Source organism: Pseudochaenichthys georgianus, chromosome 9 (assembly GCF_902827115.2).
Source record: "Pseudochaenichthys georgianus chromosome 9, fPseGeo1.2, whole genome shotgun sequence".
NCBI classification, from domain to species: Eukaryota; Metazoa; Chordata; class Actinopteri; order Perciformes; family Channichthyidae; genus Pseudochaenichthys; species Pseudochaenichthys georgianus.
This window is the reverse complement of record NC_047511.1, coordinates 25,135,070-25,162,423: the sequence shown is the minus strand read 5'-3', so window position 1 is coordinate 25,162,423 and position 27,354 is coordinate 25,135,070. Positions and strand designations below refer to the sequence as shown.

The following is a 27,354-nucleotide window of genomic DNA, read 5'->3' as shown; positions in this document are numbered from 1 at the left end:
AGTAAGATTGATTTCAGTAGCCACGGTTTTGAAAACTTTTGTCACGTAGTGATCGTCTTCTCAATAGAACATCTTTGATAACGGCGTGGTGTTGTTGCAGGAAGTCCCGACGGAGAATACTCTTGCTGTAGTACAGGGCAGAGCCATATCATAGTAATAATATGGCTCTGGTACAGGGGTGCACATAACTGGTACGCAGGTTATGTGCGTAATCTGAAATGCGTACCGTCACTTGTGTCACAAAACGCATTTGCGTACCGACGTACTTGTGAAGCTTTTCCAGAAGGCGGTTAGATCACCGGGCGACAGAGTCGGTCTCCGTGTGCACAGACAGGGCTGCTGTTAACGTCGGTCTGTACAACGGAACTGTGCCAAAACTACGCCAACCGGCTGCGTAGGGAGACTCCCCCCATCACTGGAGAACTGCGCTAAAACAGCTGATCACAACGTTCACACTCTGTGGTCACGAAGTACTCCACTAGCCCCCCCCCCCCCCCCCCCTCTGTCGACTTTCCTGAAGTACTCCCCCGTTGATAGAAATCAACACGTAATGAATTAAGACCCCACGGTTTGATGATTGATAGGTGTGTGGGCTGTCTTTTACTTTGACACGCAGACATTTTTTATAATAAACATAGATACTGTATGTTAAATGGATATATCCGCCTTCTTTCATTTATCTTTCCATTCCCACAACAATATACATAAATAAATGGTATATTTTGGACATAGTTCGAATGGTGACTAATCATGATTAATTAATTTTTAAGCTGTGATTAATCTGATTAAAAATTGTAATCGTTTGACAGCCCTAATATATATATATATATATATAAAGGCAAAGATCAGACAAACAAGACAAGGTACAAAAAGGATTTCATGCTGTTACAATTAGGCAACAGCATGCTTAACAATTAAGCTTCAGTTATTTTTAGTAGATTCTCACCTTCTCTTACAACCTCTAATTGCTGGCAAATAAGCAGCCACTTGTTTATTTTTTAATTGAAGGCAAAAAGCATTTTCTAAAATTACCACTTTGTGTTTTTTTACCTTTTTTCTGTGTTAGTTGAAGTTCCTTTCAGCATGAAAGAGCACATACGGAAGCACTCAAAATTATCAAAGCACCTGTTACAAGACAAGTAAAGACAAACCTTGATGTTATTTTTATGGACGAGATTAACCCCGGTAGTTACGCTTGTTGTACACAATCCAGTTTGTCTATCATTTTACATACATGACTTTCCATAATTATTTTCCATTCCTACCTTAACACATACATTAAACCCTGTTTGTCTAATTGGTCATTTTAACATCTAATGTTGTGTTTCAGAGATGAGCTCGGAGAACATGCGAACCTGCTTTCAGATCGTTAATGCCTACTTATATTTGTCTGCCACAGACTTCTTACAGGTGAGAAACACACACACACACACACATTTTTAAACTGCAATATAATCCACATCAAGTAAAACGTTTAATCCACGTAAAATGTAAAACTCCCCCGTGCCTATTTTTTTCTTCAGAACTATGCAGAATCCTTGTGTCGAGCTTTCTGCGCTCTGCTGAAAGACATCACAGATGAGGGACAGGTCCAAGTGCTCAAGGTACCCTCACCCTATCCCTCTTCTACATAACTGTATTACTTCTGTTGATTCTCTTGTTCTCTCTCTTCCCTCCTTAAGTTCAACTTTTTTCACTCTGCACTCAGGGGTGGATGCTAGGTTTAACCATTGGTCCCACAAGCCACCAAGCCCCTTAATTGGGTCAATTTGGTAAGGGCCACAAATCTAAATGGAATTAATAGCATTACAGAAAAGTAAAAAATAAAAATTAACGCAACGTTTATTGAATTTAACTCTTCAATTAAAATAGATTATCATAAAGAAAATCTTAAATAAGATAATGACAAATGAACTTTAAAATAAGTACTTTTTTGTATGGGTTAAGATGAGCAGGACAATACTTCAGGTTGCGCGTGTGTGTTCGTGTGAGTGCTTGTATGTGTTCATGTGAGTGTGCACATATGTTGTTTGCACCGCTTCAGTATGCAGAATGCCAAGGAGCTTTAGCTTAGCTTCGTAAAGCTCAGTGGCATTACGGCACATCTGGCTCATGCTAATCCTTTGTTCTATGGAGAGAGAGCCAGCAGACAATAAACCTGTCAACCTGCACACCGTGTGCACACTCTCGCCACACACAGCCTCCCTGAGAACATGGGGATCAGAGTAATACGCCTGTGTTCCTTTGAAAAGTTCACATGCATTTACACACTTACAGAGATAGATATAGTGTTGATTTCTGTTCGTTGTTCTCGCGTCCAGGAGGAAGTTTAAAATAAGAGGCTAATGGAGTCTCTGAAAAGGTTCAAATTGGTACTTTAATTAAGTAGCATGGTTTCAAAACAAACAGAGAGGTATTGGGACAACAGCTGTTGTCTCGAAGTTGGTCCGGTGAGAAGAGGCAGAGATCACGTTCTCCCTCAGCCCGTATCTCTTTCTTGGCTCCTCCTTTCAATTACGTAGGGGGTCCGCCCTCCTCTTTCTTCGATGTCCGATATCGCGCATAACAGAGGATTTAGACATAGTGTGTTCATTGTATAACTCCACACGCCTTTTCTCCTCATACACTCATTCATGACTTTTTATTTAATGCATTTTAACGGCTGTAATTGTTGTTAACGTAAAACCGGAAGCGGTCACTGTTGACAACGGCAACGCCTTTCATTACAGCTTTTCAAAGTAAACTTAACCGGAAATGTTTTCAGAATAAAACTGTTTTAAGCTTACTGTGTGTTTAAGCTAAATTACATAATTCAATATTGATTTTCATTTCTTACAATAGCCTCTCAGTGCCTGTCCCCGTGCTTCTGTGTTTGCCGAGCTTTCAGTTAAACATTCTCATTTGAGGCTTACATTTGCAAATTGTGATGTTAAAGTGTTGCATCATCATTTTGTTTTAGTCTGGATTAATAATGTTCAGTTCCCCTGAATAATGATCGGGGAAACTGAATTCCGTCCCTGTCCTTTCAGATAGTTTTTGTGGCTAAATGTAAATATTACTGAGGTGTTTTTCAAGTCAAGCTCATGCATTTCTGAACCTTTCAGAATACTATGGCCTTCATGAAGGTTAGGATTTATTGCAGGTAATGCTGTGCAAACAATCAATGTTCTGTAAATATCTGGATATAAGATAGATATCATCTAATATTTTGGATATTATAATATGACAGAAGTGTTTTCTTCCCTGTTTTAGAAGCTGAACTTATCAGAATGTTTTTGCTGTTCTACTTTTACCCACTATATTTTCAATACTGATGATAATTTATAGTTATAAACGTTTAATGAAAGCACCAATATTAATCCCTACAATATCCGCAAATATCGTTATTAATGCATTTGGTTAAAAAATACAACATTTTCACATTACTTATCGTATTGTGGCACTGTTTTGTTGCTGTACTTATTCTTTTTATTTTACCTTAAATGCTCATGCAAATTTCTTGGGAAACTAAAACTTAAGGAAATGACCTTGCTGCACATTGTAGGTCAGACCCTCAATTATAAGGAGGCTTTTCTACACTCTTGTATTATCTCTTGAAAAATGAAGCTCACGTTAACTCCCTTTTGCCCCGCATGGCCTCCCACACTTTGCTGCCTTTATATCATCCTTTGTCTGACCCCCACTGCCTCTCCTTTGGCACACTCCTTTTCTGGCCCAAGTTCTCCCTTCTGTTTCTTTTTGCTACTTTCCTTACTTTCCTCTCTGAGTACCGTCTCTAATCCTCCCTGTTCATGTGTCTCTGCAGGTGGTAGAGATAGCTTTAAAGGTTAGCCCCATACTGGGAGCCCACATGTTCCAGCCCCTGCTGCCAGCTGTTTTCAGAGGTATCGTGGACGGTGAGGTGAGTTTTACCTCAACACGGATCAGAACTTGAATAATGAAAAATGGAACAATGTGGAAAATATGTATAATAATCCCTATGGGGCATATTCACTAATTTACTGAATACTTTAACATTTTATCCTAATAAACTTGTGTCCTGTGTCCTGCTCCGGCATCTACTTTCTACTTTCAGTTTGCCCTTTCGTGTCACTGAAAAATGAATTATTATGGAGACTGTATAGTGGTGTTCATTGATCATTTGACTCAGTTAAGAGTCACAGGATGCCTTTCAATGATTCTGCTGTGTCAGTAGACCCGTCATCTTTCCCCTTATTGTGCTTAATGAACTTTACTTTATTTAAAAGCATTTGCTCATGTCTCTGCGTCAACATGAGTGATTGTGTATATACATCGCTGTGTGTGTGTGTGTGTTGTACAGAGATATCCTGTGGTGATGTCCACTTACCTAGGAATTATGGGTCGCGTCCTGCTCCAGAACTCCAGCTTCTTCTCCTCTTTGCTCACTCAAATGGCCTCGGATCGCAGCCAGAAGGTGAGATTCGATGTTCCCACTTCGTTTCTGTCTCCTCAGCATAAGTCTCTGTGAATATTTGAAGACACAACATGCAAAGTGCCCGTTAAAAGGGGATAACTCTGAACGAGGCCAACGTAATGAGCCAAGGAATTGAAAGTGGGAACCGGTTCACAATGTCTCGTTTTGAGTGGTCATCCATTCACCGTGAAACCCTGACATATTGTTTTTCTCTGAGCAACATTGGCTTTTCCTTGTTTTGACATTTTGATTTATATAGCCCAATATCACAAAATGGCCTCAGGGTGCCTTTAACATTCTGCCTTTATGTAAATAAATGAAGGCTCACGAGTTGTCTCCTCATCACACACTCGTGTTTTGACTTTGTTCACTTTTATGTAAACAGTAGGCCCATATTTAAATATATAAATAATATCTATCGGTACACTGTATATTAGGTTGTCAGTCTCTTTTTATAAGACTCTTTCTTAAACTCTTTGTATATTTAATTGATGTCCTCTATTTGTGTCTCCACTTCCGTTCCCCCACTCTCTCCTCATCAGATGGACGAGTTGTTTGGCAGTGTGATAGAGATGTGGGTCGACCGCATGGACAACATCACTCAGCCAGAGAGGAGGAAGCTGTCCTCTCTGGCTCTGCTTTCCCTTCTTCCATCCGACAACAGGTGAGAAACATATGTCATTCATTTATGTGCAGATGTGGCTTTGAACTGGTGGGAAGTGAAGAGACATACTTCACACATTGAATTACTCAGCTTTTTTTTTTACTATAGCTGTTGGAATGATCCTTCTTTGAGAGATCTGTGTTGCGTAACAAGTTGTCGCCAACAGAAGAACATATTATAGGTTGTTAAAACATTGGATGACGACATTACATTTTACATATACCACACTATGCCGCACAAAATCAGCCTTAACATCACATGTATGCAAAGTGCAGGCAAACATGGGGCACATACCCTCTAGACTAGGGATGGGTACCGCGCCCCGGTATTAAAGGGGCCCCAGGGCAGAATTATTAAAGCCCTTGGTACCGTTAAGCTCCGGCGTTATTGGTCTTTTTATCGAGTAACTTTTCCACGTCAGGTATTATGTATGCTAGCAGCAACACACAGAGTAAACAAAATTATACAAACATGGGTTAATGATTAGAGGTAACTGAGTTATTTATTTTGTTAATGTTTCAGTTATTCTGTTTAGAGTTCTGTCATCAGATTATTTAATACGATTTGTTAAAAGACTGTTTATACTACTTATTTAATTTAAAGGGGACCTATCATGCAAAATGCACTTTTTGATGTCTTTTATACATAAATGTGTCCCCGGTGTGTCAGGGAACCCACGCAGCATCAGAAAATAAAACCCTCTCTCTTTTCCTCCATACCCAAATCTCTAAAAACGGGGATACAACGGAGCTGATCCAGATTTGCGATATCGGCGGCCGACCCACAACACCATCAGAAACCTTGCTATCAGAAACAATGCCCGACTGTTTTGGAAGTAATATGGTCATATTGTGTTTACATTAGCATCGCTAACACTCAGAGCTAACCTGTACTGGAGAGAGCATGTGTGTGAAGAAGCGGGAAATAAAAAGGAACTCACCTTGTGGTACAACCGGCAAGTAGGGTTGGGTACCGAGAACCGGTTCCGGTTCGGAACCGGTTCCAACATTTGGATTCCAACGGCATCATTTAGAAATGTGAATTTCGGTTCCGCTTTCCGATGCCTGAGCAAATGTTTCTCGCCGCTCTCCGTAGCCTACTGTATGACTGTGGCGGTGCGGGAAATGTAGCGTTGTACCTACACTTCCTATAGCGTAACCATGTTCGCCTAGGGCGCCAGATCTGTGGAGGCGCTGCGCTGACGGCTCTGGGAAGAAAAAAAAATGTTTTGACTCATCCTAATTTTCGGCCTTGATGTAACAACATTCATAATTAGTAAATGTAACACCCTTTTCATCTCGGTTACACTTTTCATTTGCCCTGTACGATGGGCGCTGTAAGTGATGAAAATGGGGGATGTTGGCTTATCTGGCACCCGCAGCTCACAGCCAAAGTGCGAGTGAGCGTGGAAGCGAGCGAGGGTGCACCGGTACCAGCGCTGTTGTTATTAGCATCTGGTGCTAGCTGCTCTAACGGAAGAAGAAGATGTTTCTACAATGATGTGGAGGGAGAGTCCTCTCCAGTCAGACTGAGAGGCTCAGTGAGGTAAAGGACTCTTGAGTGTCTAGATAGTTCACTTTAGTCTAAGTTATCTCAGTGGGTCTCAAACGTTTTGATCACAATTTATGTAAACACATATTTCCAAGGCACTCCTTTATAATTATTGGGATAAAACAGGTTTGAAATCATTCCAATGTATACTATAGGACAGTAACCCAGACATATCGTTTTAAACTGGAGAGATACAAAAATATGCATTAATAAAATAGTAAAATAAAATACATTATTGGCTATGGTAGGTTATTGGTTATGTTCACATACTTATTTAATTATTAAAATGTAAACCGATCTTTTTCATATGGGTGTTTAGAGTTGTACCCCCTAGATCTAGTCTCTAGTAATTCTGCTTAAAGTGCACCAGATTGAAGCATTTTTACTTTAAAATGTTCAAACATTTCTTCTAGGTATGCCTGAGAAGGCAGATATGCTGGTTTTTCTCAACAAGAACTGTTCTTTAAAAGTTGGACTGTTGCACTGTTGTAGCTTCAGTGGTTCTCAGGTTACAGTTACATAGCAGTGAATATAAACAGACTGATTAATGTAAACTAACCTGTGTAAAAGTTTCTCGAATAAATGTAATTTTTTTTTGGTGGAAGAAGCATGTATCATTTTTTTACCCTGCCCCTCAAAGAATTGGAATTGAGAACCGTTAAGAACCGTTCAAAAGACCTCATGAAAGACGACACAGGAAGTGAGGATACCCGGCCCGGAGGAAGCCCGGGGTCCCCTTCTGGAGCCAGGCCCAGAAGGAGGACTCGTCGGCGAGCGTCTGGTGGCCGGGCTTGCCACGGAGCCCGGCCGGGCCCAGCCCGAAAAGGCAACGTGGGCAACACCTCCGCTTCTCCGTCCCGCGGGCCCACCACCTACGGGAAACATCGATGGGGTCGGGTGCGCTGCCAGAAGGGTGGCAGTGAAAGCGGAGGGTCTCGACGGACCAGACCCGGGCGGCAGAAGCTGGCTTTGGGGACGTGGAACGTCACCTCTCTGGGGGGGAAGGAGCCGGAGCTTGTGCGGGAGGTGGAGCGGTACCAGTTGGATCTGGTTGGGCTCACCTCTACGCACAGCGTCGGCTCTGGAACCTTACTTCTGGATAGGGGTTGGACTCTATTCTTCTCCGGAGTTGCTCAAGGTGTGAGGCGCCGGGCGGGTGTGGGGATACTCACAAGTCCCCGGTTAGGTGCTTCGTTGTTGGAGTTTACCCCAGTGGACGAGAGGGTCGCCTCCCTACGCCTGCGGGTTATGGGGGGGAAAACTCTGACTGTTGTGTGTGCTTATGCACCCAACAGCAGTTCAGAGTATTCGGCCTTCTTGGAGACCCTGGAAAGAGTCCTGTATGGGGCTCCTGAAGGGGACTCCTTAGTCTTACTGGGAGACTTCAACGCACATGTGGGCAATGATGGAGACACTTGGAGGGGCGTGATTGGGAGGAACGGCCCCCCTGATCTGAACCGGAGTGGTGGTTTGTTACTGGACTTCTGTGCAGTAACAAACCACCACTCCGTACATAAGGATGCTCATAAGTGTACGTGGTACCAGAGCACCCTAGGCAGAAGGTCCATGATCGATTTCGTTATCGTATCATCGGACCTGAGGCCGTATGTTTTGGACACTCGGGTAAAGAGAGGGGCGGAGTTGTCAACTGATCACCATCTGGTGGTGAGTTGGGTCGAGTGGCGGGGGAAGCCTCTGGATAGACCTGGTAAGCCCAAACGTGTAGTTCGGGTGAACTGGGAACGTCTGGAGGAGGCCCAAGTTCAGGAGGCCTTCAACTCACAACTCCGGCGGAGCTTTTCGGGCATTCCTGTGGAGGTTGGGGACATTGAACCAGAGTGGTCGGTGTTCAAAGCCTCTATTGCCGAAGCCGCGGCGGGGAGCTGTGGTCTCAAGGTCCTAGGTGCCTCAAGGGGCGGTAACCCTCGAACCTCCTGGTGGACACCGGTGGTCAGGGAAGCCGTCCGACTGAAGAAGGAGGCCTTCAGGGATTTGTTATCCCGGGGGACTCCCGAGGCAGTTGCAAGGTACCGACAGGCCCGAAGGGCAGCAGCCTCATCCGTGGCCGAGGCAAAGCAGCGGGTGTGGGAGAAGTTCGGAGAAGACATGGAGAAGGACTTTCGGGCGGCACCAAAGTTGTTCTGGAAAACTGTCCGACACCTCAGGAGGGGGAAGCAGGGAACCATCCAAGCTGTGTACAGTAAGGATGGGACGTTGTTGACCTCAACTGATGGAGTGTTGGGGCGTTGGAAGGAACACTTTGAGGAACTCCTGAACCCGACAACTCTGCCCTCTATGTTAGAGGCAGAGCTGGAGTATGACGGGGGATCAACGCCAATCTCCCGGGGGGAGGTCACTGAGGTAGTCAAACAACTCCACAGTGGCAAAGCCCCGGGGGTGGATGAGATCCGCCCGGAAATGCTGAAGGCTCTGGGTGTTGAGGGACTGTCATGGTTGACACGTCTCATCAACGTTGCGTGGAAGTCGGAAACAGTACCGAAGGAGTGGCAGACCGGGGTGGTGGTCCCCCTTTTCAAAAAGGGGGATCAGAGGGTGTGTGCCAATTACAGAGGCATCATACTACTCAGCCTCCCCGGGAAAGTTTACTCCAAAGTACTCGAAAGGAGGGTCAGGCCGATTGTCGAACCTCAGATTGAGGAGGAACAATGCGGATTCCGTCCTGGTCGTGGAACGACGGATCAGCTTTTTACTCTCGCAAGGATCCTGGAGGGGGCCTGGGAGTACGCTTATCCGGTCTACATGTGTTTTGTAGACTTGGAGAAGGCGTATGACCGGGTTCTCAGGGAGTTACTGTGGGAGGTGCTGCGGGAGTATGGGGTGAGGGGGTCTCTACTCAGGGCCATCCAATCTCTGTACTCCCAAAGCGAGAGCTGTGTCCGGGTCCTCGGCAGTAAGTCGGACCCATTTCCGGTGAGGGTTGGCCTCCGCCAGGGCTGCGCTTTGTCACCAATCCTGTTTGTAATATACATGGATCGGATTTCGAGGCGTAGTCGTGGGGGGGGGGGGGGTCTGCAGTTCGGTGGACTAAGGATTGCACCACTGCTTTTTGCAGATGATGTGGTTCTGATGGCTTCATCAGTCTGCGACCCTCAACACTCACTGGATCGGTTCGCAACCGAGTGTGAAGCGGCTGGGATGAGGATCAGCACCTCCAAATCTGAGGCCATGGTTCTCAGCAGGAAACCGATGGACTGTCCACTCCAAGTAGGGAATGAGTCCTTACCCCAAGTGAAGGAGTTCAAGTATCTCGGGGTCTTGTTCTCGAGTGAGGGATCAATGGAGCGTGAGATGGGCCGGAGAATCGGAGCAGCGGGAGCGGTATTGCAGTCGCTTTACCGCACCGTTGTGACGAAAAGGGAGCTGAGCCGGAAGGCAAAGCTCTCTGTCTACCGGGCCATTTTCGTTCCTACCCTCACCTATGGTCATGAAGGATGGGTCATGACCGAAAGAACGAGATCGCGGATACAAGCGGCCGAGATGGGTTTCCTCCGCCGGGTGGCTGGTGTCTCCCTTAGAGATAAGGTGAGAAGTTCGGTCATCAGGGAGGGACTCGGAGTTGAGCCGCTCCTCCTTCGCGTCGAAAGAAGCCAGTTGAGGTGGTTCGGGCACCTAGTTATAGGGATGTGCATCTCCATCACTGAGGCCGATGTGATGCGCATCTCGATACGTTGCCACGATACGATACATTAACGATACATTTGAAACACCAGGCGATGCGATACGATACGATTCACCCCTGTTGCGATACAGTTCGATACGATTTGATTCAACATTATGCGATTCGGTGCGATACAATGCGATTCAACACTATGCAAAAATAATGATACTTCAATTTGGTACGACAGAGGATTTTTGTTTTATTCCTTATATGCAGCAAATCATACATTAACAAAAAAGTGCTTTACATATTTGGTACTGTACATCCCATCATGCCGTTTATTTTTTTACCTTTAAAATCTCTCCAGAGTACAGTACCATGTTATAACACCTCACAGTTAAACAATGTAAGGATGCATTGCTCATGATTAACAATGTGCAAATAACAGCTACCATAGTGCAATGCCATACAGCTGCCAGCCTGATGTGCTGAACACTCATTCATAGGCTGACTCACCAGTGAGCAGAAAGCAGTGGTTTCTATATGAACAATAAAGAATACAAATAACCTTTCACAAACAGCTCTTTCATAACTGCTTACAGTGAGGAAGACATTTAAACTGTTATTGGCCGTCACAGGCTGCTATAAACTAAACACCACTCTTTCTGACAGAACACCTCACTGAGTGATTGAACTCATGTCTAACTTTCAGGTTTCTCTTTTCAGCCGCAGACCCCATGTCGCCTCTTTATGTGCGTCGCTAAGTTCCTCGTACTACTTGTGTACTTTAAAGTGGCTCGGCATCGTTAACAATTTGCGAGCGATTTTTCAAGTTGACCGTCTGTAGTATATAGTGCCGCGCACATATACCATCAGGACGTTACTGATGGGGTGCGGCTGCGGAGTGATACTGTGTGTATGCAAGCCCGCATCTAGGACGGATCTATGTATCATGGCTGTAGACCTGTTAAGTAATAAAGATACCTCATACAAAGGTCTACGGATACCTGATCACTCTCCATGACCTGCGGTCAGCTATAGAGCATAAAGGACTATTACACCGTCTTTCTTGAACAATCCAAAATGTTGCCAAACGTTTGATTTGTAGGTATTTTTCGGTGCGCTGTGTTTCTCTTTCTCCTCAACTTCCGTGTGGGTTGATAACTGAGACTCTCGGCCTCCGTAGTGGCGAAGCAAATATCAAAGATCGTCTCTGCTGATCGTTGACAAGAGGAGGGGATTTTATATGAATGAATCGTTTTTTTACCGATGCAAAGACGCTACGCAATCGATGCATCGCGAGTTCAACCCAAACTGTAGCCGATGTGCACTCTTTCAACCGGTGCACTCGCATCTTGAACGTTTATGCCGGTGCACCGATGCGAATCGGTGAATCTTAACATCTCTACCTAGTTAGGATGCCACCTGGGCGCCTCCCTAGGGAGGTGTTCCAGGCACGTCCAGCTGGGAAGAGACCAAGGGGTCGACCTAGGACCAGGTGGAGGGATTATATCTCTTCGCTGGCCTGGGAGCGCCTTGGGATCCCCCAGTCAGAGCTGGTTGATGTCGCCAGGGAAAAGAAAGTTTGGGGCTCTCTGCTGGAACTGCTACCCCCGCGACCCGACCACGGATAAGCGGGAGAAGATGGATGGATGGAACCGTTAAGAACCGGAATCGAAAAGTAGAATCGGAATCAGAATCGTGGAAATTCAACCGATACCCAACCCTACCGGCAAGAGAGAAAGCCTTTGAGCTCCATACTGTTTCAGAAATAATCCTTGATCTAATCCTTGATGCGTTTCATCACCGCAGCATTTTAGACAGTATCTGTCCCGCATGAGCCGGCATAAGCTCCGCCCCCTCTTATTTATTTATTTTTCAGTTTAAAAAAAAGGCTGGCTCTTAGGCTGCAACAAATATGGGAGACCAGACAAGTTAAGTGTAACGAAAAGGATATTTATTTACTATAACAAAAACCAAAGGACTTCAAAGAAACCTAAGCAAATGTGGAAGTCAGTCATCAGTAACTATTGCGTATATGGGTGTGTGACACGGCCGTGTCCAACAGAAGAGTGAGAGGGCAGTATAGGTTGGTGTTGGCCTTTTATGTTGAAAGCCCAGGTGTGACTCATCAGGTTGATCACCTGAAACACAAACAAGAGCGAGCAAGCAGAACCCAAAGGCAGAGACCCCTAGTGGAGGGGTGGGGGTCGTAACATGAGGCATGGCTAGAATGGGTGATCTTTTTTGTTGTTGTTGACCAAAACACTTCATAGACATGTTTTTTATATTTTTTTATATATCTGAGACCTATGCTATTGCCTAAAAATATCATGATAGGTGACCTTTAAATAAAAAGCAATGTTGATTTTGTTTACAATTTTGTTTAGTTAATTTAACTTTTTCTTCTTCTTTTTTTCTTCGAATAACCGATAAGAGTACCACTAAAAGACCGGATCGATAAGCGGTATCGATAGTAGTAGTACAGTTAAAACCTTAACGATACCCATCCCTACTCTAGACACCTACACATGTTCTATTCATTTCTATTTTGTCTAACTTACCAACTCCCTTTCTGGGCCGTCTATGAGAGACGTTCAGGAAGGCCAACTACCAAATGAAAAAAAAAGATTATTCTCTCTTCAATGGAGTTTTTTCATTTCATTTTCCAAGTAAAAGTTCTCTTGAAGTGGTTCAGAGGAGTAACTGTGGGATTAAATGATGAACTTTTCTTGTGATGTCCCATCTCACTTTGTGGTGCTGCAGGTTTTTATCAAGATTTTGTGAAGCTCTATTTTCTGAAATGAAGATATGGTATTCATAGACAGGCATGAAATCCTATGTTATGCCCGCATCCTCTTCTCAACAGCAAATTAATTATGACAGCAACGGCTGATTAAGTGCTCCATGACTAATCAACTCTCATATAGTCGGAACAAAAATCAGAAGAGGTCCATATCTTGTTCGTAGCTGCCCTAATGGCTCAATATATAAAAAGTTCTATACGATGTAACAAAGTGAGGTATTTAGCCTAAGTCATACTGTATGTGTTACTGGTATTGAACAACGAACCACAATCTTAAAAGTGTACATGATAAACCATTTATTTTCACCCTAATGATTTTTTGTTTCAAATCAAAAAGTATTATTGAATAATCACAAGTAAATGTAGACCGACTAAGCTTTTCTAGCAATCATTTAGTGCCACAAATGAGCTGTTGTGTGTAGCAGACGGGAGATTAGAGCATGTTTGAAAACAATTTAGCCTTTGTATGTGACTAAATGAGGCTGTCTCATAAGTGTGTCTTTTCACTTTAGATACTCAATTTACGAACGCTCTTAGCAATTATTATTTGAAGTTTGTTTTTATCTCTTTTAATGAGAAAACATATGATCATGGAAGGTGATTAACGGGAGGTCAATGGCTTATAGATGTTTCTGGGCATTAGGAATAAGACATATCAATAATTGCTTTTATGTAGAATAGATATCTGTTATAAAGATGTGTGTTGTCAGTCAGGGCTCTTCCTTCAAATAAGTTAAATAAACAGAAACCGACACTAGCAGAGTACATTTTAGTAGCCTTAGCCATGCTGCAGTTGACTTGTAACATTTATGATTCCAACTTTACGTCTTCAAATTCATTCACTTGTGCATTTCGTGTTATTCATGGTTGGATAGGGTGCTTCACTCTGGTGGAGCAGAAATCAACTTTCTTTAATAAACCTGCAGTTTGTCTGCTTCATTTAAGAGAGGGATGGATCATTTGTTTATGCTATTATCATATATTACAGAGTAGGTGCTGCCATTGAAAATGGCACCCTTCCTGTTTTCAGATGATGCATCACTGTTCATCACGTTCAATGTCTTGTCAAAGCATCTGACAGAATGCTTTTTCACTTTTTGCACTTTTAAAAGATTTGCATTGGATCTGTAAACTTCTTATTTTGTTTGCTTAGTTATAGCATAGTCATGCATTCAAAGAAGGAAACCTGTTTGTCCTTTTGATGAGATGTATTTCGAACTTTCTAAAACTGTTCTAAGCGCACTATGTTTGTCTTTGTATTAACATGCACAGCCATGAGGCAGGGTTTCCGCTAGGATTTTTTCTCGCCGGTCAAATGTCCGGGCAGAATTTATTTTACCGGACTAATTTGAAACTTACCGGTCATATTTGAATAATAATAATAAGAGTTGTGTAGCAGAGTTTCCGTTGGGAGGTAATCACCGGACTATGAGCGGATATGCTTCAGTTTAAAACTCAGTTCACAGGCTCATTTTTATATTGCTTCAGTTTATAATCGTAACGGATCGAAAAATTCAGATTCATTTTTCAATAAATTATTCCACAAACAACATAATTATTACATTCAAACAAACTACTTGTAGTAGATAACGTACATTATTCAGAAGTTTACATCAACTTTGAATAATAACACGGGAGAAACGGATCCTCTCTCTCTCTCCCTCTCCCTCCCTCCCTCCCTCCCTCCCTCCCTCCCTCTCTCTCCCTCTCTCTCCCTCTCTCTCTCCCTCTCTCTCTCTCTCTCTCCCTCTCTCTCTCTCTCTCTCTCTCTCTCTCTCTCTCTCTCTCTCTCCCTCTCCCTCCCTCTCTCTCCTGACAGCCCGTCAGTTTCTCATGCAGCTCCTGCAGCTCGCTAAACAGAGGGCGGGGCTTCAGGTGCTCATGCAGAGCTGCGTGTCTCGGTCAGACTCAGCAGCTGATCTAATCTCTCGCTCCGGTTACACTTCACTCGCGTGTATGTCCATATCGATCAGACCCAGCTCTCCTGGTCGGCCTTTATAGAGAGCACCGATCAAACTATTAAGAGGGAATATCGGCCGATAATGACCGGCGGCCGATCGATCGGAGCCTCCCTAATTATTACCAGACATTTTGACCGTCAGGTTTTGAATTTACCGGTTTTTTATAAATTTTACCAGCTAAAAACCGGTAATTACCGGCTAACGGAAACCCTGCCATGAGGCTATTTTCACCCAAGACTGCTTTTGTCATCAGAACCTCTTGTTCAGCCATTTTTTTGGCCCTCCCAGTTCATCACCACTGACAATTTGCTTAACGATGGAAAAGCAACAAGAACAAGGACCTTAAATAATAATAATAATAATTACATTTATTATAGCGCTTTTCCAGTGCTCAAAGCGCTTTACAGATACACATTACACATATGTTGTATAGATGCTGTGGACAATACCCACAGGAGCAAGTTCAAGTGAAGTGTCCCAAGGACACATCGGCTTTACAGAAGCAGCAGCGGCGGGTTTCACCCCTTGATCTGATGATCATTGCACAGCGCACTGCGCCACACCGTCCATCTTCACGCCTCAAAGTCATCACATTGATATTATACATGTACTGTGGACAATACCCACAGGAGCAAATCCGGGTGAAGTGTCTTGCCAAGGACACAACGGCCTGACGCAGTGGCGGCAGGAGCGGGTTTCGAACTGGAGTTCCCCAGCACCCCCCTTGATCTGATGATCAGATGCACAGACCACTGCGCCACCCGTCCTGGTCGAAGAAATCGAATTTCCATTATATTGGGGTCTTCTGAAAGTTAGTAAATTAACTACGTGCAAAGGAATAAAATATTCTCCTTGTTCACTTTGCCTTACTACATTCAGCCATTTGATCTCTCTTCTTGTAACACAACACCACAAGTGTAGGAAGTGCTCCTAGTTATAGCTTGCATATAAGCATTGTAGGGCTGCCCTATATTAGTAAATCAATCAACTAAACATTAAAAAAGAGCCACAGACAGCTACATAGTTACATGCATTAAAAAGTACTAAAGTACAAAATAAAAAGTTCCACAATTTACAAAAATACACATCCTGTAACAGTTCTTAGGATTTAGCAGCCAGGTATATATTGCACCGCTATTAACGGCATATATGTGTGTGTGTGTGTGTGTGTGTGTGTGTGTGTGTGTGTGTGTGTGTGTGTGTGTGTGTGTGTGTGTGTGTGTGTGTGTGTGTGTGTGTGTGTGTGTGTGTGTGTGTGTGTGTGTGTGTGTGTGTGTGTGTGTGTGTGTGTGTGTGTGTGTGTGTGTGTGTGTGTGTGTGTGTGTGTGTGTGTGTGTGTGTGTGTGTGTGTGTGTGTGTGTGTGTGTGTGTGTGTGTGTGTGTGTGTGTGTGCTGTATAGTCTGATCAGTCTGATCGCTGCAGGCAGGAAGGACCTGTGGTATCTCTCAGCGGGGGTGCAACAGCCCGTCACTGAAGGAGCTGCACAGTGTCCAGAGGACCGAGCTGGCCTTCCTTACCAGTCTGTTCAGTCTCTTCCTGTCAGCAACCGAGATGCTGCTGCCCCAGCAGGCCACAACAGAGTCATAACAAGTCTGTAATGTTTCAAATAAGACAAGACTTTCTAAGTGCTATAGGATTATAAGGTGCTGACTGACTTATTTCCCAGAAACTTATGAGCACATCTCCCTTTCTCTTTCAAATCGTATTGTCTTAGTTGACTAAGAATGTCTATGGTCAAGGACAACCCCAAATGCATACATACAGTGGGGCAAAAAAGTATTTAGTCAGCCACCAATTGTGCAAGTTCTCCCACTTAAAAAGATGAAAGAGGCCTGTAATTTTCATCCCAGGTATACCTCAACTATGAGAGACATAATTAGAACAAAAATTCCAGAAAATCACATTGTTTGATTTTTGAAGAATTTATTTGCAAATTATGGTGGAAAATAAGTATTTGGTCAATAACAAAAGTTCATCTCAATACTTTGTTATATACCCTTTGTTGGCAAGTCTTCACAAGGTTTTCACACACTGTTGCTGGTATTTTGGCCCATTCCTCCATGCAGATCTCCTCTAGAGCAGTGATGTTTTTGGGCTGTCGCTGGGCAACACGGACTTTCAACTCCCTCCAAAGATTTTCTATGGGGTTGAGATCTGGAGACTGGCTAGGCCACTCCAGGACCTTGAAATGCTTCTTACGAAGCCACTCCATTGTTGCCCGGGCGGTGTGTTTGGGATCATTGTCATGCTGAAAGGCCCAGCCACGTTTCATCTTCAATGCCCTTGCTGATGGAAGGAGGTTGTCACTCAAAATCTCACGATACATGGCCCCATTCATTCTTTCCTTTACACGGATCAGTCATCCTGGTCCCTTTGCAGAAAAACAGCCCCAAAGCATGATGTTTCCACCCCCATGTTTCACAGTAGGTATGTTGTTCTTTGGATGCAACTCAGCATTCTTTCTCCTACGTCTAGTTGAGTTTTTACCAAAAAGTTCTATTTTGGTTTCATCTGACCATATGACATTCTCCCAATCTTCTTCTGGATCATCTAAATGCTCTCTAGCAAACTTCAGACGGGCCTGGACATGTACTGGCTTAAGCAGGGGGACACGTCTGGCACTGCAGGATTTGAGTCCCTGGCGGCGTAGTGTGTTACTGATGGTAGCCTTTGTTACTTTGGTCCCCGCTCTCTGCAGGTCATTGACTAGGTCCCCCCGTGTGGTTCTGGGATTTTTGTTCACTGTTCTTGTGATCATTTTGACCCCACAGGGTGAGATCTTGCGTGGAGCCCCAGATCAAGGAAGATTATCAGTGGTCTTGTATGTCTTCTATTTTCTAATAATTGCTCCCACAGTTGATTTCTTCACACCAAGCTGCTTACCTATTGCAGATTCAGTCTTCCCAGCCTGGTGCAGGTCTACAATTTTGTTTTTGGTGTCCTTTGACAGCTCTTTGGTCTTGGCCATAGTGGAGTTTGGAGTGTGACTGTTTGAGGTTGTGGACAGGTGTCTTTTATACTGATAACGAGTTCAAACAAGTGCCATTAATACAGTTAACGAGTGGAGGACAGAGGAGGCTCTTAAAGAAGAAGTTACAGGTCTGTGAGAGAAAATCTTGTTTGTTTGTAGGTGACCAAATACTTATTTTACTGAGGAATTTACCAATTAATTCATTAAAAATCCTACAACGTGATTTCCTGGATTCTTTCCCCCCATTCTGTCTCTCATAGTTGAAGTGTACCTAGGATGAAAATTACAGACCTCATCTTTTTAAGTGGGAGAACTTGCACAATTGGTGGTTGACTAAATACTTTTTTGCCCCACTGTATGTGTATTTGCATGCAATGATAAGTCAATTATTACAAATATATCAATATCTTTGCCAACTGTGACATTAGACAAGTTGTCTTAAATGTCTTCTCACTACTGCTATTAGAAAATATTTTCAAATAAGTATTCAATACAAAATAGCATACCCCTTGCCTTCAATTTGCTAATACAAAAGTTGTAACAAACATGAATTAAAGGACACCTATCATGCTATATTTGAACAATATATTGTAGGGCCATACCTATATAAAGTATATAAATATAGTTATTTTTTTCAAAATACCAAAAAGGTCCTGCATTTTAGCCATGGCTCATTTCGCTCTATTTGCTCTTTCCAGCACTGTTTTTGCAGGGGGCTGATTCTGTGAGCTGCAGCTGACCACGCCCCCCTGCAGGAGAGCGAGCGTGCTCTGAGATCAGCTGCTAGCGGGGAGAAGAGGGGGAGAAAAAGAGATCTCTGTCCACCGTGTTTTATTCTTATAGAAGTAAGAAGAGAAGTAATGGGGCAGAAATCCTCCTTTTTACGCAGCGGTCCAGACATAGACATCAAACGGCGACACATATTCAGTTGCCAGTTACTTTTGGCATTAGGGCAGGGATATATAGATACTTTCCAAGGTTTGACATAATGAATTGTGCTACTTTTAAAGCAAGCAACGATGTTTTCAAATCTGTAATCAAAAAGCTCCTCAAAAACACTATCGAAGCAGTTCCTGCCGTTGCTACGTTAGTTCAAACGGTAACAACGGACTATTTTTCTTAGCGGATGCATGTCAATTTAAATCAATACTTACAACTATTTTTTAAATCAATAAAATCATTTTCTAAATCCATAAAAGCATTTCAATTAATATTAGGAGTCATGTCGTTACTTTGTCGAGAATATGGCCATGTAATAAGCGGGATAATGTGCACATTGCATAATGTGCCTTCATGCCGACCTAGATCCCTCCGCTTCGCGTCGGGCTCCTGATCAGCCTGTCGGTGTTCTTTTCCCCATAATGACCGCGTCGCTGCACATTATCCCTTACATATGATTGTATAAAGTCATTATTCATTTGTTTTAAAGCAGGAGGCGCAAAAGCTTGCCTCGGGGAGGGAGGGAGACAAAGAGCCACAGCGGAGAATAAACAGAAGGGCAACCATGCAAGGGAAGTCTTCTTCGCTGCTTTTGTGGCAGACTACAGCGCCACTTACAGGCCCCGCATATGTACTACAGCGTCTCCAGCGCTTTCGAGCAGCAATGGCCGGCCGTGGCCCAACCTCTCATTCCCCACTGGTGGAGAATTGGCCAATAGCCGTAGCACCACTTTACTGACGTCAGTAAAGTGTTCAAATCTGGATCAATCTGTATCAGATCCGTTGCAGCCCCTTTTTTAGAGATTTGGGTATGGAGGAAAATAGAGAGGGTTGTGTTTTCTGACACTTGGTGAGTTCCCTGGAACACCGGGGACACATATTCATGTATAATAGACGTACAAACGTGCATTTTGCATGATAGGTCCCCTTGAACTTGACACAATCCTTAGTCCTGATTTATTGCACTCGCCACATAAATCAGTACAGTACTTGTGCTTAGGGACTAATGATTCAAATGTAATGCTCTGCAACCTTCGCAGGCCACTAACCGCTGCCTCCTGCTGTTCATGGTGGAGGAGGACACAGTGTTTCTGATCTTGTAGAGTGGTGCCTAAAACCCGGAAGTGAGTTAGCATTATACCACTTTTTTCTTTTTTTACCACGAAAATAGCTCTAAATAAGGTCTGTGGTTGACACAAATTTAAGAGACGGATTACGTTTTGTTCTACGACATTAAATACATCAGCAGTGATTACTGGTGATTTTTGAAGAGTTTGTGTCTGGAAAAGGATGTTTGTTAACAAGTGGCTGAATGCAGCTTACTTCTGGGTCGTTTATTTGTCCCTTTTCAAATAAACCTTTAAAGGGGAAAAGGGCCTACAAAAGTCTGTCATCACTGCACCACTCTATTGCTGCGACCAGTTTGTCTTTGCATGCATACCTTCAGCTTTCAGATCATGTATCTCTTGCACTGATTTGAATGGCAGCAGCTAACACTAGTCAGCCATTAGAGAATAATCAGTGGAAAAGTGTTGGCCCTGGGTAGAATTAGAATATGACAGGCATGTTTAAATGTGTGATAAGGGATTGTTGATACAATGCCTGGAACCAGTTGTTGCTATGGCTGCCAATTTGAGAAGTTAAAGTTGAGAGAAGAGGTGTTCAGCGATGTATTTTACACTCCAAGGATGTTATTAGTGAAATGTTAGAACAACCAACTGTTTTATAATTCACCTGGAATATATTCCATTCTCTTTTGAGAAAATCCTTTTTTATCCTTGAAATGACTTTATACAAAACTAATTTCATATTCAGATCTTCGGATCAGGGTAGCACTGGTTCAATCCCCACTGCAGTCAGCATGTTGTTGTGTTCTTGGGCGAGACACTTCACCCCAAATTGCTCCTGTGGGCATTTCCCAAAGTATGTAAGTCGCTTTGGGAAAAAGCTTCTAACAAGTGACATGTAATGATTGAATATTGCCTCCAAATGGCTCTGAACATGGAGACAGCTGAGACGTTGGCTAGTAGCTAACAATACTAACAGTTCAAACAGCCACATTGCTGACAGGGCTACCAGTGCTAATCAGAGGGTGGGCATTATGCTTCCACAACAACGCACTTGGTTGGGAAGTCTTTTTCATCGGTAACCACCGTATTACTTTTGCGTTCTCTGCTCAGCACACAATTACTCCACTATATCTTTAACAGAGTTAAAAAGTGTTGTTATATTAATGTTCTGAAGGTCTTATAGATAACCTTTATAAAATATTTACCGTATGAGTAAATACTTCAGTAGCGATTCCCATTCATAATAAATAAGAGACAGCTCTCTGTGTACAGGATGGGTATGTATCGGTCATGCACTTTCTGTCAGTTTTTTGCCCGACTTCATGCTCAGTGGACTTCATCCAGCATTGCCTGGGGTCTACCTAGCCAAGCACTCAGCCTGATACAACCTTTGATGCCTCAGTGCCCCTACTCCACATACATGCTCTTTGTCTCTTTGTATTCTTTGTTTTTTATTCCTATTGTCATGGGAAACACACTTCCATCTTTTCCATTTTTTTCAAAGAATGATTCAAATAATTCATCAATCACTACTGCTTGTCTCCAAGCATGAGATGTGGGTGTTGTGAGCAAGCATATTTAAAAAAAAAAAAAAAAAAAAAAACTCCGGTTCAGCTAGATAAGGCTCTGCAATGTTCTTTAGCTGGAAGAATCACTCCAGTGGCTAGGATGAATATGAGACTCGCAGGCTGCAGGGCTGTTTGTAAAGGCCTCATTGACTTTTATTGTTCACACATCAAGTGAGGCAATAAACTCCGATTACAGCTGGACAATTACCATTACAATGTGTGATTTATCATTGCAATGCGAACATGTTTTTGTGGGATCAAAAAAGTTATGTTTTTCAACCTTTTCCCATATGAAGGTTTTTTGCTCTTTTTTTTGTGCCAGTTCAGTGCAAACAGTGGTGAGTGCAGATATATACACACACAATTAATCCTGACACGTATTTATGACGTGATTTGATAGAGGTCATAGATAGGCTACCCGTATTCCTTGGATAGCCGTGTGTTTTTTTTACAGGCTCTTACCTTGATTGATGCTCTCTGCTGTCATGATGCTCTTGATGACCATTTTCGTCTTTAAAGAGATACCCTCTCTATATATATCTCGCTCTTCACTCAACACACACAACTGTTGCATTTGAACCTTATGATTAATGAGTCTGTCATATTTCTATCAGTGTAATCCAGGACAAGTTCTGTGGCATCATCAACATCTCCGTAGAGGCGCTACATGATGTTATGACAGAAGATTCTGAAACGGGCACCTTCAAAGAGTAAGTATGCATGTTTCTTACGAGAAAACTAAGAAATAATCATACAGTTAAACCTTAAACACACAAGTGAATTAAGTTTTTAGTTTTAGAAAGCTCATGCATGATACATGAAGATGTTTGAAATGTTGTTATGAAGCTGTGACACTGCAGATTTGCTGTTGGGTTTTTGCTTTGATATATCAAAAACAAGAAGAAAGAATGTAACTTCTTGCAATAAAAGCAGTCCCTTACAGTACATTACAGCCCCCCTTTGAATGTGACACACTCTCCCCTCTGGCTGTCTTTCCAGGAGCATTGTGTTCTTTTCTTTATAGATGTTAACCTACTGTACATGAAAACTCCTTGAATACTCCAGTGTGAACTAAAAGATTGGGCAGAAAGATTAGGATACATGTTTCTTAGTTTGAAACTGATGTGTTGAATTGTTTTAATAACTGTTTCACAGTTAATGCAATCAGCTGAGACAGAAAGCAGTCAGTATTGTCATTGTGTCCATCTTTTGTAAAAGCTAAATCAATCTCTTATCTTAAATCGTTTGGAATTGTTCTTGTGTGATAATGAATAAAAAAGAAAGTCTTGCTGCCATGGATAAATCCTGTACAATAGATACTGAATGGCAAACCAATTCAGCGTCATACTTTGCATAGGATCACTGTGTAATATGTTAATAACTAAAACCCAAGTAATTACAATTTGAAAAGAAAAGTTAAACTACAACATTCTTAAAATAGAAATGTTGACATATCAAGCTTTTTAACAGATAACCCAACTTGTATTTTAATTTCAATTTTTTATGGCCAACCATATATATATATATATATATATAAAAAACAGTGTGTTGGCTATACAAGCTGATCTTCAGGATCCTGTTGTAAATACTGAAGGATCTGTGTTTCCTCATGAGGTATAATCTGCTATGTACTTCCTGAAGAGAGAGTCTGTGTTGGAGCAGCCTAGTTTTTTGTTGATTTGGACACCGAAGGACTTGTATGAGTAGACCCTCTCCACGTCTTCCCCCTGGATAATAGCTGAGACGCTTCCTTTCAACAATGGTTGTTATACCATGTGAAAAAGCTGTGACTCAGTCCTCTGATCTCACCATTGTCATTGTTGACTCAGCGAACAATGGAGAAGTATTTTTAAACTTTTGAACATAGTACGAAAAAGAGTAAAACTGGACTTCTGGGCTGTAGCTGGTGGAGAGAATTGGTACCACTGCACTCCTTTTGAGGTGCGTTGGTGTTGCTTAAAGAGAAACCTCTGAAGCTGCTAAATTCTCCACTAAGTTACCTGTTGGACTCTAACTGTGTCTGCTGTTTGGTCATATGCGCTGTAGTGATATGAGATTTGTGAGAGTAAAAACACAGTCCCTAGTTTACATTTGTTAACATTTTTGATGACCAGTTGTCAATGCAACATGTTAAAGTCACTAAGTGTGACATTTAAGACCCACTACCGTATCTCTCCTCACAATAAGGATGAAGTAAAAACGACAAAGGAAATAAAAGACTATGCAGACTTGGACTGAGCTCAAAGGTTTTGCTTGTGATTCTCTCTGCATGCTGATGAACCAATCTGAATAGCAGGCAGGCAGGGCTGTGCACTACAGTGCCAGACGGTTCAGCCTTTTTAGTGTGTCTGTGTGAGTGAATGCTCACTGTTCAGAAATGTTCTCCTACTGTCCAGGTGTATGTGTGATTATTAATATTGAGTTGAATATTATTGTGTTTGCAGCTGCATGCTGATGACCAATTTTGAGGAACCCAAGCTGAGTGATGATGAAGAGCCACCAACTGAGCAGGACAAGAGGAAGAAACTGGTCAGTGAAATACTAACACACTATTGTACAGTGGTAGATAAAGCCTTTTGTATTGTTTTAATTGTAATATGACATTTTTAGATGAATAGCTCCAATATTTTGTGTTACATAAAATCACTTAACTAAACTTAGCCCCATTATTTAGAGACCAGTAAATATGTACTTCTCCAGTAAGCACAGAAAAAGGTGATCACTTCATTCACAGCCAGTCAACAGTTTTAGAGCCACCTCTCAGCCTCAAAAGCTGCTACAGCTGCTTTTCATCATGCACACCAGTACATCCTCTTGGATGCTTGCATGTGTACTAATAACCTGCAGTACGCTTCTAGTCACTTAAAGTAAGCACAGGTGTTGTTGAGTACTTTTAAATTGCCCCAAGTGGGGGATGTATACCAATTATCAGGACAATGGTGCATTTATGTATGAGGATACATTCCTCTGCTGCTCTACGTCACACTGTGGAAGCTCAGAAATTGTAACACTACTTCACATTGTAAAACATATTATTTAATTATGATGTTGGTGTTTATTCATTTATATACAAATGTAATTTTGCTTGTGTTTTAATGAAGAAATACATATGCATTTATTTTGAAGAGTGACTTTGTGTGACTTATAGCACTGTGTGTGAGTATGTGTGTATTTGCTGGGCGGGATCCCAGTGCATTTATCACCTCAGCGCAGACCCTGACTTTTTGCTCCAGGGAATAGAGCAGAGGAGACTTAAAGTCGCGCCTCGCTCTGCTTCTTAACCCGTGTGGGTGTGTGTGCTCAGGGACAGGCATGAATGCATGTGTGAGTGTCAAGGGTGTGCCGATGTGAGACAGTTTTCAGTTTGGAGGGGGAAGACAATTTGGAACATTTATTGTCTCTATTTTTATTTGTATTGTGTTGCTTCTCTTCTTGGCAGTGTGTGAATATCCGTGTAAAAGCATATCTGTGTTTTAAATGTGTATGTTTCTGCCAGTCTGAGAGTGCTTGTGAGAGACAGAGTATATTTTTTGTTCTAGCACATTCTCCCAATAGTAATAACCTCTAACTAGCTCTTTTTGCATCAATGCATCACTTTGATTAATATATTCAAACAACAATGCACTTGTCTGAGGAATCAAACATTGAAGTGCGTTGTGATAATATTTAAAGCAGTCACATCTACATTGCCTAATTATATTTAAAGAGTATTCACACTCAGGGGCACGATACTTTGATCAGCCAACTTTTATCAGAAGCTGCCATGTAAGTCCACCATCTGTTAGGTTAGTTGTTGGGGTCTGCTGCATTGCCAGTCATGTAGGGTAAGAGAGTTAAGCAATGCCAAATAGATAAAGTTGGGCTCACCTTTATGCACGACACAGGTCAAAGAATGAATAGAATAGAATAGAGACTTGACTCACCTGCTTCTACATTTCCAGGCAAGTCCCAAATCCCCTGACTTAACCCTACTATGTTCCCTATTCATTCAGTGCATATGAATATTTTTTTGCACTCTTACCTATTTGCTTTCTGTAATTGTATGAACATTCAACCCAGTCTCACGGCATTTCGTGTTCACCAACACGATTTTTAATCTATTGATTCGTGTTCACCATCACGATTTGCCCCTTTTTGTCGTGTTGCACAGCACGATTTTAAAAGCAATGTATTTCTACTGGTAACGTGTTTCGTGCCTGCAGGCTGCAGCACGTCTTTTTCTCCGGTCGGGTCGAGGAAGACCGGAAGCTGTGTGGTTCATAAAAACATGTTCTTACTCAATATCAAGCCACAGTTATTGCTTTTATTTTAAATCGTATAATTTCGGACTTTTGTTGTCGTCTGTGAGGAAAATAAATGGGGCTCAGAGCCTCAGGATACTGAAATCTGTATTTTTTTAAATCTTTTTTTCCTTCTAATTTGTTATTCTTTTCAAAATAACACACTGTTATTTACTCACCAATAACACACAATTATCCTTGCTTTTATTTATTGGTTTAATTCCATAATCTCGGGCTTTTTTGGCGTCCGTCAGGAACTGAATTTCAAAATAAATATAACCGGAAACAGACGTAGGCATTTCGAGCGATTACCCAAGATCCTCAGCTATGGTTTTAAGCTCGCTGATTGGATGTGTTAGCCGCAATGCATGCTGGGAGTTGGTGTTTATATTATATGAAATCCGGAAAACATTTTAAAAGTATAAAATAATACATTCCGAGTGCTCTTGCTTTTCTCTTTGAAAGTCATCACATAACGGCATTGTAATACACGGTTCGGCTGCATTACATATTACAGATCTGCCGTAGTTCTTTATTTAGAGAGCCCTGATGAGAAGACCTTTGGAAAAACTGGAAGAAATGGCGCCGAAACTGAATACTTGACGTGGATCATAAATATATCAACAATTAAACAACATCTTCAATTTCTCTTCACACAATACGTCTCCTTGCAGTATCAACACTAATTCGGCTGACTTTTACATTTGATCTAATTCATAGATAGGTTATATTTACACCATAACGGTGCACAGCTGATAGAAAAGGACTGTAGTTTTTAAAGATATTACTGATTTTCTTTGAATGTAAGAATGTAAATACTGAGTCTGAAATAGTATAGCAATATGCTGTAAAATGATGTGAAAGCATGCATAAAACTATACATCTTCAGATGTTGTACATACACACTAATAATACAAAGTTATTATGGCTGTGTGTACCTTGTGTGCACCTCCTAGTGGTTAAAGCACGTTATTGAATTATTGTTTTTATGTGTTATATTTGATTAAAAAAATATTAAGAGTACATACTTTCATAGGGGGAAAGTATAAATATAGAAATATAGGATATAAAAAATCAAGAAGATACTATAAGTGATCTCTACAATAAAACAGTTTAGTGCAGGATGTACAAAGATATTAATAGGAGGAGGAGAAAAACGGATTAACCTTTATTTAAACATTAAATATTAAATATTAAGCCTGACAAAGTAATTAACGTCTAATATATTGCTTTCCTGCAATGTTAACTATGTTGAAGCACTTATTTTAACTGATATTATACACATTAATTATACTCTTAAGTATGTAGATAGAATAAGAAATGTGCAGAATATGACAGTTTAATGGTGGAGGTACACACATATTGATAGATGTCTTGTAATGCACTGTTGAGGAACCTGTGACCCAAGTTTTTCATTCATTGCATAACTACACCGTAGTTGTGTATGATATGTCAATAAACCTTTGAAAATCTTGAAAGGGATGTGCAA

At 42.0% G+C, this 27,354-nt stretch overlaps 1 protein-coding gene across 1 annotated transcript in view; it reads left to right on the top strand.

Moving 5' to 3' along the window:
- ipo11 (importin 11) overlaps positions 1 to 27,354 on the top strand; it is a 153,535-nt gene that overhangs the window by 90,116 nt on the left and 36,065 nt on the right. Inside the window, exons 23-29 of the mRNA XM_034090923.1 lie at positions 1,331 to 1,410; positions 1,524 to 1,604; positions 3,806 to 3,901; positions 4,322 to 4,435; positions 4,978 to 5,099; positions 22,200 to 22,295; positions 24,030 to 24,114. Coding sequence (XP_033946814.1) covers positions 1,331 to 1,410; positions 1,524 to 1,604; positions 3,806 to 3,901; positions 4,322 to 4,435; positions 4,978 to 5,099; positions 22,200 to 22,295; positions 24,030 to 24,114 — 674 coding nt within the window. The remainder of the gene's footprint in view (positions 1 to 1,330; positions 1,411 to 1,523; positions 1,605 to 3,805; positions 3,902 to 4,321; positions 4,436 to 4,977; positions 5,100 to 22,199; positions 22,296 to 24,029; positions 24,115 to 27,354) is intronic.